At 36.0% G+C, this 13,790-nt stretch overlaps 1 protein-coding gene across 1 annotated transcript in view; it reads left to right on the plus strand.

The window, feature by feature from the left end:
* The window catches only part of ARHGAP15 (Rho GTPase activating protein 15), a gene marked incomplete at both ends in the record, with an annotated part of 604,948 nt that overhangs the window by 342,311 nt on the left and 248,847 nt on the right, over positions 1–13,790 (plus strand). Inside the window, one exon of the mRNA XM_084254031.1 lies at positions 724–846. Within this exon, the coding sequence (XP_084110157.1) occupies positions 724–846 (123 nt within the window). The remainder of the gene's footprint in view (positions 1–723; positions 847–13,790) is intronic.

Raw genomic sequence — 13,790 nt, forward strand, 5'->3', positions numbered from 1 at the left:
TGTGGCAAGGATGAGCTTTGAAAATGTAGGAGTTATCTATAGGTAGTATAGAGTTATGATTAATTATAATGAACAATTCTAGAGATTTGCCCCCTAATTTATTTTTATTTTATTTATATATATTTTAAGATTTATTTATTTTTATACAAGAGCTGGGGTACAGGAGGGTGAGAGGATTCACCAGAGACTGAGCGGGATGCAGAAAAGGCAGACAACCAAAATACACTGCTGAGGGGAGCTGCAGGCACGGCAGGAGAGGTCTGCCATGCCATGTGGGAATCTCCCTGGCCAGCCGGGAATCAAACCCATGCTGCAGAGGCTGTGGTCAGCTTCACAGCGCTACACTCAACCTGCTGTGCCTCCAGGTGCTCCGATTTGCCCCCTAATTTAGATAAGTTTGTATTTAAACAAAATGTTGTACATAGCTACAGATATGTGGAATTATCCAGATAAGATTATCATGTTAAATATAAGGGAATCGTTGTGAAAATAAATTGTGGTGATATGAAGCTAACCACATTCTCATTATACATTCACTTTGCAAAAAAAGTTAATATTTTTATATGGGTAAATTTTGCTTGTATGCCTTATCTAAACAGAAAGGCTTGAGCTATTAATTCAGGTAGCTGTTCCATAACTACTGGTTTCTGTTCATATTTGCATAAAGTAATAATCATAAAGAGAAATTTACTGAATGCCTCTGACTTTTTTTTTAATCTCCAGTATTCAGACTGCATCATAGTGCTTCAGATACAAGCGACAAAAACCGAGTTAAAAGCAGATTAAAGAAGTTTATTACCCGAAGACCTTCCCTGAAAACTCTGCAAGAAAAAGGACTTATTAAAGGTATAGCACAATTTATATTTTTACTGTAACAGTGATAAATGAATGGACCTTTGTATACACAGCTATACAACTCTAAATGAATATCAGGATATTATATTTTCTGCTCTGTAACAGAGGAAAAATAATTGAGACAACTAATCCCCCCCTGAATAGGGTGACATCATAGAATAATTAAAAAAAAAAAAAAAACTAATTTTATCAGAGCATCTGGGCTCTGTCCAAGGAACTGAGAAGGCAAACCTATCAATGCTACTGATCCTTCAGGGTGTCCCTATGCTGATACATCCATAGTTTACACCTATATGCAGTATTTTACACCTGTTGTTTTAGTATACTTAATATCAGGATCCCTTTTCACTTTCAGAAGTTTCCTGACTGGAATAATAAGTTATCTGACCACACTAGTCATAATCTCATATATGCTAGGAAGAAATCCAAGACAAATTGGCATCATGAAATACTTAAATACACCAATGAGAGAAAGATCTCATGTACTTGCATTTTTAGTTGTAAATTAATTCATTTATTTATATTTCAAATATAAAGCATTTAACAAAGTTTCTGGACATAATAAATGCCCTCTGCTGTTAATATTATTATTTATTATTATATTATCATTATTATTCGTAGTATGCCTATTCTATGAAAGGATGGATGAATATATTGAAGCACTGATATAATAGATTACTATCTCTGGAAAAAACATTGCAGATTATACAGGCAAAGTTTATTATTTTCCTAACAAGAAAATTTATGCATAAAGTCAATTATTCTCTCTCTTTTCAAATTTTCTTTTTTTTTAAAGATTTATTTATTTACGCATATAAGAACTGGCATACAGGCCAGAGATGTGGGGAATGAGAGGCTTCAACAGGGAATGATATAGGGTGGGGAGCAGAACAGAGAGATCCACCAAAATATACTGCTTGCTAAGGGGAGCAGGGGGTGAGTCAGGAGAGGTCTGCAGTGCCATGTGGGTCACCTCCCTGGCCAGGGATCGAACTGGTGCTGCATTGGCTGCAGATTGCTTCATAGTGTTGCCACTTAACCCCTTGTGCACCAGGGAGGCTCCTCTTTTCTAATTGATGGATCTACTTTGAAAATTTAATATAAGAAAGAATTTGAAAATGAGCTAAAATAAACTCCTATAATAAATGCTGAAAACAGTGTAAAGATTGAACTTTATAGGACTCAAAAGTGATTTAACATACAAATATTTCTTAGGAAGAGGGTAAAGCAGACATTAATATTTTCATCAAAACTTAGCGAATTATTTCAATAGTTTCTATAACTGTCTCACCTACCAGTTATAGTCAATTTTGAAACAGGCGAACATATAAAAATTTACCTGGCACTGTGAGCTAGTCTTGAAAGGTGAAATTTTAAGAGGCACGAGAATACTTATCACTAAATGAGTGGAAAATTCTTAGAATGCAGACATCTGGGACTAGAACAAGTAACTGTTTTAAATCAAGCTTACTTCAGACTTTTATTCTCTAAAGATATCTGTTTAGGTGCCAGAGACAGCATTCAATCCTTTATACCCTCAACTTCATGTGATACTATACTAGTCCTTCAAGTTTATGTTAGAATTCATTGTGTACGTTAGCATTTTCTGAAAAAGGATTCATTTACAGGTTACCTGCCACCTCGAAAACTATATAAAACCAGATTAGCAATCTAAACAATCCCAGTTGACATAAATTCCAAATTTGCCATGATTATAGCAAAATTAAAAGGGTTTTAATTCAGTGCCTGGGTCTAGCCCCATTCAAAATGCTTACAAATTAATAAGAAGAATTAATAACTATAATGCTCTGGACTCAGAAAGTAGCAAAGTAGCTGGATACCTAATGCAGTTTTCATACTGATGTAATGAAACCACTAAACATACTCCAGTGTGTGCATTTCCTATCTTAGAGCTCCATTAAATTTTCACCATAGCTGACCGATGAGTCAGTATTCATTAGTATGGCTATGGAAAATCTATGTGAAATTCTGATTTGATAAGCTCCCATTGTTGTCTTCAGTGGAATTTTCTTCCAAATACAGATCAAGTTATGTAAATGTAGTCATTTCTTGGGCTTGTTTCAGTGTTAACTGTGAACTCCTTTCCAAGGCTTTTACTGAGATTTTTTTTGACTGAGTAAAGGGAATTAAACTATTTTTTAAAAAACAGAATCAGTCAAGTTTAGTATTTTAAGTTCATTTTCTCAGCATACCTAAGGCAAAGACTCAGAAAAGTAATGAAATCATTACTCAAAAAGAAATTAAAAACAGAAATTAAAAAAAATGAAATCAGTATTGATCAATTACAAAAATTATATAAAATAAATTAATGGTTTAATGGTTAATTTCTCTAAGCTACATAAATGTCTTTCGAGGACAAGAATTTAGGAAATTCTGTTTTTTAGAAAGAGTTATAATGGCCCTTAACTTTGTCCCACAATGCATTTGCCCAAATAATATGTAGTAGATTCCTTAAACTGCCTGATCTTACAAACTTGGAATTAAGGCCTCCATTACTCAGATTTGGAAAAGCCGAGTTTAGTAGTTTGGATCTTACCAGTATACTTTCTGATAGCTAGGAGGAGCTCTGCTGGGCCACAATCACTTTTCCTGTACAATTACTCTTTCCTGTAATATTACCATCAGTTTGAGAGGACTGAGTTTTGAATTCAGCCAGCATTTACTGAGCACCCACTGTAAAGTGGGAAAGGCTATGCTTCACTGACTTTGTCATACCCAGTAGAACAATACCAAGAAACATCTTATGTGGGAAAGGTATTATCCTCATATCACTGAGTCCAAACTCAATGGTAACCCTCTCTGGACAATATGTGACTTCACTGGCTAGAATCTAGCCAGTGAAACTCACTGGAAACTCAAGAGCACATGATGAGGTTGCATTTTCTGATTTCTTTAACATGACTAATGATTGTCATAGCAACAACATAAAAAGGCCAGGAGTTAATAATTCTGAATGATGGCTCAATGGAAAGAAATTGAATAGCTCAGGTAGGTGTAGTGATTATTGTACCATTACATTGGTAGCTTCTGAAAGTTTTCAATTTCTCCATGTGCATTCCCACACACTTGCCAAGGGAATGTGGAACACTTTCTAAATGTGTAAGTTAATTGCACTGAGTGTCTCATTGGAAAGAAAACTCAAATCAATTTAATATGTAAATTATAGGCAATGGGCTATGTTTTAGGATGGTAGGTGTGCTTGAACATATCTTTTACTTGCTTTTAAAACTAAAGTGAGAACTCTTTAGTATTAGTCAAACTAACTTCTTCTGTTATCTTTCAAATAACAGCATTGACATCTAAGAACAGGAAACACTTAGCAACACAATTTTTCAAAAAGGATTGTCTCTGTTTGTTTTTTTAGCAGCAACTAGTATTTCCTTACATCAAAATGATATAGTTAAAAAGTATTATATGTTTAGAAAGTAGTTTCTTTCATCTTAATGTGGACAAAACCATACTAGATGGTAGGCATTGAAAATAATGTTATTCTACTTTTATTTTGTAATCATTGTATTTAAAAGGAAACAGCCTATGTAATAGTATAACATCTCAATTTATCAAGGTTAGACATGACTTCAGATATAGTTTGCAACAGGCATAAATTTGACTCAAACCAGACCTCGTCTACCTGGTCTTTTTCCTCCTCAAATATTCATGGTCAAATACAAATGGTCCCTCTGTTTCCACTGGCTTTCTCTGAAACTTCCAACATATTTAAATTTCTACTTATTATCTTATTAACCATATAAAATTAAATTTCAATGCCTCTATCCATAAGATGAGAAACAGTACTCTCTTTCCCTCCTACCTCTTCTGTCTTCACTATTGTAATTTTTATTTCCACATCATGAAAAATTTAATCATTTCACTGGTTTCTATAATTGTGACTTATTCATATATAGCTTGATTCTGAAAGTTACAAACAAAAAAAAAAAACAACATTTATAAGACTACAGTTATATATGGTTATTTACGACAGCGTCAAGTATTAGAATTCCTTCTCTGTCCTTACAATATAAGGACCGGGCCTCCCCTGGTGGTGCAGAGGTTGAGCGCAGCACTGTGAAGCTGCCTGCAGCCTCTGCAGTGCCAGTTCAATCCCCTGCTGCCCTGCTGCCAGGCGAGGGTCCCACATGGCGCGCAGACCTCTCCTGTCTCGTCCACTGCTCCCCTCTGCAGTGTACTTTGGTCCTTCTGCCCGTTCTGCTCCCTGCTTTGGCTCTGGTGAATTCTTTCACCCTCCTGGGCTTCTGACCTTACCCAGTGCTTGTGTAAATAAATAAATAAATAAATCTTTAAAAAAAAAAAAAAAACAATATAATGACCCCTGTGATCCTCCAAAATTAATGTTCTTTGAATGCTGTTGAAAAGATTAAACTTTCTTTTACATTTGAAGATTATATTAGTAAGTTTAAATGATGTTTTATAACCATAAGCAAGCCCTCTATTTTCCCCCATATTTTGGATAGAAATGTGAAAAAAGAAAGTAATCAGCATTTACTTTACAATGACCATGTATATACTATGGAATCCTTGGCCAAGTCCATCATGTATGGCCTTGTGCTAATGCTGACCCTGCAGAAAATGAGCATTTAGTACATAGTGTGTTTTATTTATTTGTTTGTTTGTTTATTTACTTATTTATTTATGTGTTTTTAAAAGATCTGCTTTTCTACCCATTATCATTCCTTCTATCCCTGGCCTGTTCATCTTAACCCCCGAGTCCTCACAGTGCTTGCTAATATCTGCTAGTTTTTATAAGTATTTTACTTTGTCTAATCATATGGTTTGTAAATGTCCAATATTTGTCATTTTCATTTGCTTAACTACAAAACAATCATCCAAACTACCTACAATTTGCTGTAAATTGGCTACATTTCATCTTTATTTATGGATAAATAGTATTCCATAGCATGGATATACCACATCTTCTTGATCCAGTCATCTTTTGATGGACATTTAGGCTGTCTTTTTGTCCTGACTATTATAAATAGGGCTGCAAAATATTTATGTTTATTGGAAAGAATAGCAGCTTTAGAATATGACCAAGTCAGGTTTACAAATGGATTCTGTCATTTACCAGCGATATAACTTTACACGTTGTTATTATCTTTATAATTTATGGAATTTTTATCATAAAATTTAAATGAAATCTGGAAAGAACCTCATAGTGCCCAGTTTAGCTTCATCATTCAACAATTGCTTTCTCCCTTTTTGCCTTCCCTCCATACTCTCTGCCTTTCTTTCCTTTCCTTCTTCTCATCTTTCCTTCCATATTTTCCTCTTCCTTCTTTTTTCCATTCATACTTAGGTTATGGAGAAAATTATGACCAGAATAACTCTAGGAAACCATTCCCCCAAGTATTTGCTTAAAGTCTGAGAAATCAGTCTAGGTACGTATGAAGGAAAAGCAGCAGTAACATATTGATCTCAAGAAAAGTACATAGATAACTTAGGGGTGGCTAATATTTGACTTTTTATTACTGTATTCTTTATATGTAACTGGGCATGAGCTCATTTTTCTTTCCAGCTACGCCAACTAATACAGTGTCACCAAATTTCTATAACATTTAAGTAATTTCCCATGCAGACACAAGTAATTGGTTAATGTTTCTGACGCATGAGAAAATAATGCCTTTTAGATTATAGTACTTTTGTAAAATATGCCAGTTTTATTGAGAAGTAAAGATTTTTTTCCATTCAAATTGTAGATATGTTTTCAGCCCACAACTTACTATACTAGTCATATTTCCGAGTATCAATATCATTGGGTTAAAAGGAAAGTATTTTTAAAAATAATTTGTTAGAACTCATGTATGAGAGAATAATTTACCTGTCACATTGTTAATTTAAGCAACAGCTATGTGAGCAACACTGCAATATACCTTTGAGTAGAGACACGCTCCAACTTTTGTACTTTATCAGTGTTAGTCTGAGAATAATTGTATTTGAATTTATATAGTAGGGCATGGGTCTCTATCATTGCTTGGGTCTGAAATACTCTCTCAACTTCCACAATATGCACTAATGTGCTTAAAAATATCTTGTAAATCTTCTTTTCTTTTAACTTCTTTATGGTTCATAATTGAACTGTGATCCTTACGTGCGAGCTGTGTCATGATTTAATATTAGCTAAAATTAATAGCCAACCTTAAGCTTCTTTATCTTGGCCTACAAGCTTCCTGGTTCCTTTGCATTTATAGTTCCCAGGCAGTTTCTGTTATTTAAAGGCTCTTGGGAGCAAATATGTTGGTAATAGAGTACCACATAGCTAGCTTTTTTTCAATAATAAAATACAGGTCACTGTGAGAGATGGCAAATGTTGAGGGAAAAAGTGCACCTGGGTAGCAGGTTAAGCCTATGTTTTTTAAAAGCCTGTTATCTGGGGAGGAAATGATCCAGGTCTTATGAGATATTAAAAGCAGAATAACTTTGGAGCAACAAGAGAAAAATGAGGTCCAGAAATGGGAGTGAATTAGGTAAGGGAAACAAGAATGAGCTAGAATAATAAATTGGTTTCCCTGTAGTTCAAGAACTCCTTTCTTATGGAAGGAGATCTTTTTGCACAGACATTAGTTAGAATATGATATTATTTGAGATGATGACTTATAGCCACTTGATTTTTAAAATCTACAAAATGGTTTTACCAGTAATTTCCTGCTAGAAGCAACTATTTTTGGCACTGGCAAATAATAATAATAATTCCCCTTTTTTATCCCATTAAATTACACTTTACCCCTTCAAGTAAAGTCCTCAAAATCTTTCTCCTTTTTCAAGTAAAAGAAAATGCACAAAAAAAAAAAATAGCATTAGGTTTTAGCCTTAAAACTGACTGAATAACTAGTAATAGTCATGCTAAATGCTGGGAATATAATATGAATAAGACTCCAATTGATTCAAAACCAGCTAAACTGGCATTTTGTTTTTAGCCAATGGCCTCTGAGGCCCATGTTAATTCTTCCCCTGGCAGTAGATGCTGATTTTTTTCATTCCAGGGACTCTCAATCCTTAAAAAATTGCCCAGAGTTTTGGCACAGCCTACAAGATTAGTCTAATCTTGATGCCAGTTTGAAATATTATATTTAGAACTTCCACTTTGAGAACTAACAAGTTTCTTTAATAGTGGAAGGCATAGAGCATGGATCCCAAGAAGGAAACAGTAACAGGTAGAAGCAGGTTTCATTTAATAATGTGAATCTATACCATGTTTTATGCATGGTATAAATTACATAAAACATTTTATGCTCTAACTCAAATTGTGTAGATCATAGAACAGAATCAAAATTTGCCTTCCCACCCTTGCATCGCACCAACCACATGAAACATATCCTCAGCTAGCTGCAGATGACCAGACATCAGGCAAAGGTGATGATTCCTCCTTGTGCCAGGAGGGTGCTCTCCTCTGGAAAGGTGGTCTATGACCATTTCAATCCTCTAATTATGTCCGAAATCTGTCCTCCCTGAAACCACCCGAAGAAAAGAAAATGATGCAGGGCATTCATCAGTGTTCACAAGAATCCCTTTTGTAAAGGTTAGCATTTATTATTGATCTGCTGCTGTTCTCCAGCAGGTGTTCTCATACCACATAGGCCCCTCATGACTCCTAAGCCCAGCTTCACAGGCAGTGGAAGATTCACCGGCTTAGGTCTTATTGGCTTTCCATGACCTCCCTAGGCCCTGTGAACTGTGTCCAAAACCAATGCTCCCTCCTCACTTCCTTCTCTATAGTTTAAATAATTCCACTTATACAAAGTACTCGCTGATGATTTATTTTGTGGTAAGGTGGATAATTGAGGGAGAGGAAAACAGAACATCATCCTTCCCTGAAGATTGATAGTTTGAACAAATGTATGAATATATTTAGGATGCAGTGTGATGAGTTGAATGTTCCATAATGCCGGAGAAAGGAGGTCCTATTTTCTCTTGTATGATTGGGCTTTCAAAGTCCACATTTTGTGAACGTTGAATGTGTTTCTCAAGATACACATCAGGGCGCTCACAATCAGTATCTCCTCATCAAGGTCCACATTCAGCAGACATGTGACACTGCTACAAACTCAGGAAATATTAATATCAGAAATTCATTTTGACATATCTTAAGATTAAGATAGTGGTCTTTTATTTCCTTTAGCATCACTGACAATTGAGCTACAAATCGTCCCCCTCAAATTCATGTCTATTATAAATCCACAGTAGTCTATGATTGTATAAGTATAGGAAAAAAATAATTTTGACATTATATTTGGAGGGAGGGATTTTTACAATATTAAAAAAAACAACCTTTACCATTTGATTGTTTGATTTGTTACAGTACCTAATTAGTGACATGGACAGTTAACCAGCCTCTATAAAATTTAGTCATCAGTAAAATAACTCCATGTTACAAAAGTGTTATTCTAGCCTTTCCGATTTTCCTCTGTGGAGAGAAGGCAAGAGGCCTATCAGAATTTGGATAATCATAGCTGGTGGTCTCTGAGTGTTAGTCAGATTGTAACATGGAGAGGTATATCTCCCAACATTTCTTTCAAATTGACTGTACTGCTTTAAGTGTGTTTTATCAAAGCATTTTCTAGGGCAACAGATCCGAAAACATAAACTTTATGTAGCATTGCTCCTCCTTAGATATTTCCCTTTAATATAGCCTTTCTTTTTGAAGATAAAATAAAAGTACATAAAAGAGATCTGGGAATAGGCAGCTATATGTCATAAACACCCTTCACTCCCCCTCACCCAGGGCCCCCAGCCCCTGAAATTTGGAAATGATTTGATTAAAGTGATGACTGCCTTGATCTTGTTTGAATACTCCTCCTTCTTCATTGTCTTCTTCTCTCAATGGGAGGCATCAACCCTGTCGGGGAGTCATTCCTGGGAGGGAAAGAGGTATTTCTAGCAACCATATTTTCCAAACACAAAATTGAGACACATGGCCTGACAATGACATAATATTTGAAGTAGGGATTGTGCTCAAAGATCCAGAACATATGGTTGAAAGAGTTTCCTTATAAAAAGCAACCATTAAGATGGTTTCTAAATTCTTAGTCACAAAAGGCACATTCCTCCATCCCTTTTATTCTCATTAAAAAATATTACCCACACATCGGAGGACTGACCAGTTTTCCCTCAAACATGTTTCTTGCCAGTGTAAGAAACACCCTGTTGACGAGAAAGTTAAATGCACAGCCATCAAGGAAGCAATGCGAACCAGACTGCCAAACATATTATGAATATATTGCTCTTCTTAAAAATGCTAGTTGGTTTTTCATACTGGAGTATTGACTAACTGTCTGTGTTTGATGTATGGTTTACCAGCCTGATGTCGACTTATGGTTAGAGCTTAACTTGTTAGTTCTGCTTTTGCAGCCAATTCAGAATAACTACAGATGCCTTGAGATATTAAAATTGACTGCTCAAATGGACTCAGTGTGGGAGTTTCATTGGTTTTAAATTGATAACAGCTGAAAGAGTGAATGATTAAAGTGTACATGGGCATAGGACACAGCTCTCTCATAGAAACTCTCGTGAACAATCTCCCTCAGCGTGGGAATGTTTTCTTTCTTTTTTATATGATAGTTATTTCAAAGCAATCTTGGGTTAAATTTTTAAATTGTGCAAGCATATTCAGGAGCCTAGGAAGAAATAATTCCTGAAAAACTGAGATAAATTTTGATGAAGTGGTCTCTATTCTGTAGGGAACATTTAAAGTTAAGTAGCATTCCATAAGGTGGTAATTGTGTCTATTTCGCAGGCATTTGAGTTAAATAAGCTGCATAGGAAGCATAAACCATCATAATAGAAGGGCTGGAGTGTTGTATACATCTTTTTCTTCAACTCACAAAACCCAAAATTCCAAAGTGCCTTATCACAGATAAGTCAAGCAAAACCTCTTCTTTGCCTTCTTATTCTCCTGGGAACAGTTATTATTGTTTTCATTATTTAAAAAGAGGATCTGAAAATATTCTTCTCACACAGGAAATAAATAACACAAAAGAGAAAGAAGGAAATTTTTTTCTCTCCCCCACCCCTCTCCCCCACCCCATCTGCATCACTTATAAAAAAAAGGTTTTATGAGATGACCATTCACACTTTAATAGTTTGCTTAGGGAGAAAGGCCAGTAAACAACAGGATTCAGAGAAATTGAAAGAACCCTAAAAGAGCAAAATCCATGTGTACAGCATATCTTCTTTAACTTGTTAGGAGTTCTGTGCCATTTCTGTCCAATATTGTGATGGTTTACCTTTGATATTCTGTTAAAATATATAGCTAACTGATACAATAATAAAATTAATTTGGGGTTTGCAGAATATAAAATCAAGTATTAAGTATCCAGTTCACATATTCATTTGTGAAAGAATAGTAGGATGTTCAAGGAAAAACAGTGAACCCAGTTGGCATCTCTCCAAAATGTAGCAAAAATCAAGTGTTAATTACAATCAGCAAAATAATAGTTGGGGATGTATTTGGTAGTAATATTGGTGGATGCTTATACATCTGATCACATTTCATGCAATTAAATTGTGATGGATACTCTAATTTTAAAATAACATAAGGCATACCTGACCAGTATTTATAAGAACACTTGGTACATATTCTTTGCTCTAATTTTGCCTCAAATTTTAACCTGTGTAGCTAAACAAAATTTTAAAATTGCCTAACTTGATGCCTTACTGAGATGCATACAGGATTCAGTTGCCTTTGTGTTGGAGCGGCTAACTTGTGCAGTTAGTGATCTAAGTGCCTGCTACAAGGATTGACATTTTCATCAGATGTTATTTCCTTAGACGTGGAAGAGAAGGAGCGCTCCATTCTCTTTCAACAGTTGTTCAGCTCCAATTTTTCAGTGATTTTCTTATCTACCCATATTAGATGGGGGAAGAGGGGAGATTTTAGAGATGTCATCCAAGTTAAACACATGTGAGGGTCATTAACTTGAATATATCACTCCTAACTTGTCCCTTTGAACTTGGAACTCAGACTCATTGGAGAAAAAGAAAAGATGGAGGCGGAAGAGTGCTGGCCTTGTTTAACCTCACAGTGAAGGAATCTATCACACAAGTAAAGGCTGAGAAATAAGAAAGCAGATGGTCTGAAAATAATATCTTGGGGATATCTTAATATCTTGAGATGCCAAATAATTTAAATTTCAGAAAAGTCATTACTTCCCTAGATTCCCTCATCATTTGTACCACCTCATACATTCATTCTCTGAATAGTAAAATACTGTGTTTACATCTTTTGTGACTCCACATTCCAAATGCACTGGGGCCTTGAGCATGTTACAATTTTTCCATCTCAAAAAGAAAATAATTAGCATAGGAGAACATTCAATATTATGTAAAGAATTTGACAGGACCTCACTTAATGTTTTTTAAAACAATTAACATGTCAAAAGAGGAAATGAGAGCCCATTCTGGTTATAAATCTGTTTATATAATTACCAGTTGAAGAAGTCAAACATTTTAGGGGAAAAAAACAAAGTAGGGTTAGGCCCTCTCCTCATTAAAAACAGAATTCCCAGTGATGTCAGATATCTCAAATTCTCTAACATAGTTTCCTTTATACACATACACACTTACATGCATGCCTTTCTGGTCAGAGATCATATATTTGTAAAATGAATGAATAATCTTTAAGAAAAGTAACAAGGGGAGATAATCATATCTATGTGAAGTAAGTATTTGGAGATGTTTGGGTTCAGAGAGTGGGTCCATGGGTTAACTCAGGCAAAAATTTCACCAGAGCTCCCCTTTCAGTGGCATGCAGCGAGTTTCTCCACATGACAGAGGTGTCAGTTTTCCAAAAGGGTAGGTTTATTATGAAAAAGGGAGAGAAGAATAAATGACATGTGCACACATACAAATGGGCGGAAAGAGCTGTCCTTTGGAGGGGGCAGTCTTAGGTATTATTGTCTTCTTTCAGTGGGGAGGGGCTCATCTGTATGCAGTGGTTCATTTTTGTTAATTTTGAATAATTATGCAGAATTTGAAAAGGACCAAAGAGTCTCTAATAGTCCTCAATCTCCATATCCTCTTTCCTTCAGGAGGGGCTCATCTCTTTTAGGGTGTGACTGGGTTGCTTTGTAAGGACCAGAGATTCTCCACATAAGCCCTCAATCTCCAATTCCCCACTTCTGGTCTGAGCCTCCTGATACTTTCTTTCTGATTTTTTTTAGTTTGTTTTGTTTTTTTTAAGATTTATTTATTTATGCATACAAGAGCTGGGGTGTAGGCCAGTGATGGGGGTTAAGAGGATTCACCAGAGACAGAGTTGGGTGCAGAGCAGGCAGATTGAAATACACTGCTGAAGGGAGCAGCGGGTGCGGCAGGAAAGGTCTGCGGCGCCATGTGGGTTGCTCCCTGGCCTGAATCGAACTCTTGCTGCAGTAGCTGGTGATAGCTTGATAGTGCTGTCTTTAACCCCTGTGCCACCAGGGAAGCCCCTCCTGATACTTTTTGTAGCAGTCTGGTACTTGCTATAGTATTTGGTGCTTAAGAATGTTTCATTTCTATAGCTGGTTTAATGACTCTGCTGTTCCCTTCTACCCTCTCTACTCCCACGTCCTTGTTTGAGCCAGATTCTGTTCTTATGATGCCTTCTTTCCAAGTTTCTATTCATTGCCTCCATCATATGTGTGAGGTTATGTCCAACCCAAGATGCCTCAGTGATAAGAAGAAAGTATTCCAAAGGTGGCTATGCAGTAAAGGAATACAAGTATTCCAAAAATGACGGTACAGTGCCTGTACCAAATAACAACGTTAGTAGATAGACCTGTCTCCTGCTGTAGCATGAAGGGCAGAATAGAAAGCAGAAGCCCTGGTCAGGGAGTGATAACCTGAGAAGTCAAGGAGTATAGTAAGGAAAACAGGGGCCACACTTGGGTCCAAGACCAGAGGTAAAGAGTAAATAGCCCTTT

Source organism: Talpa europaea (assembly GCF_964194135.1).
Source record: "Talpa europaea genome assembly, chromosome: 1".
Lineage (NCBI taxonomy): Eukaryota > Metazoa > Chordata > Mammalia > Eulipotyphla > Talpidae > Talpa > Talpa europaea.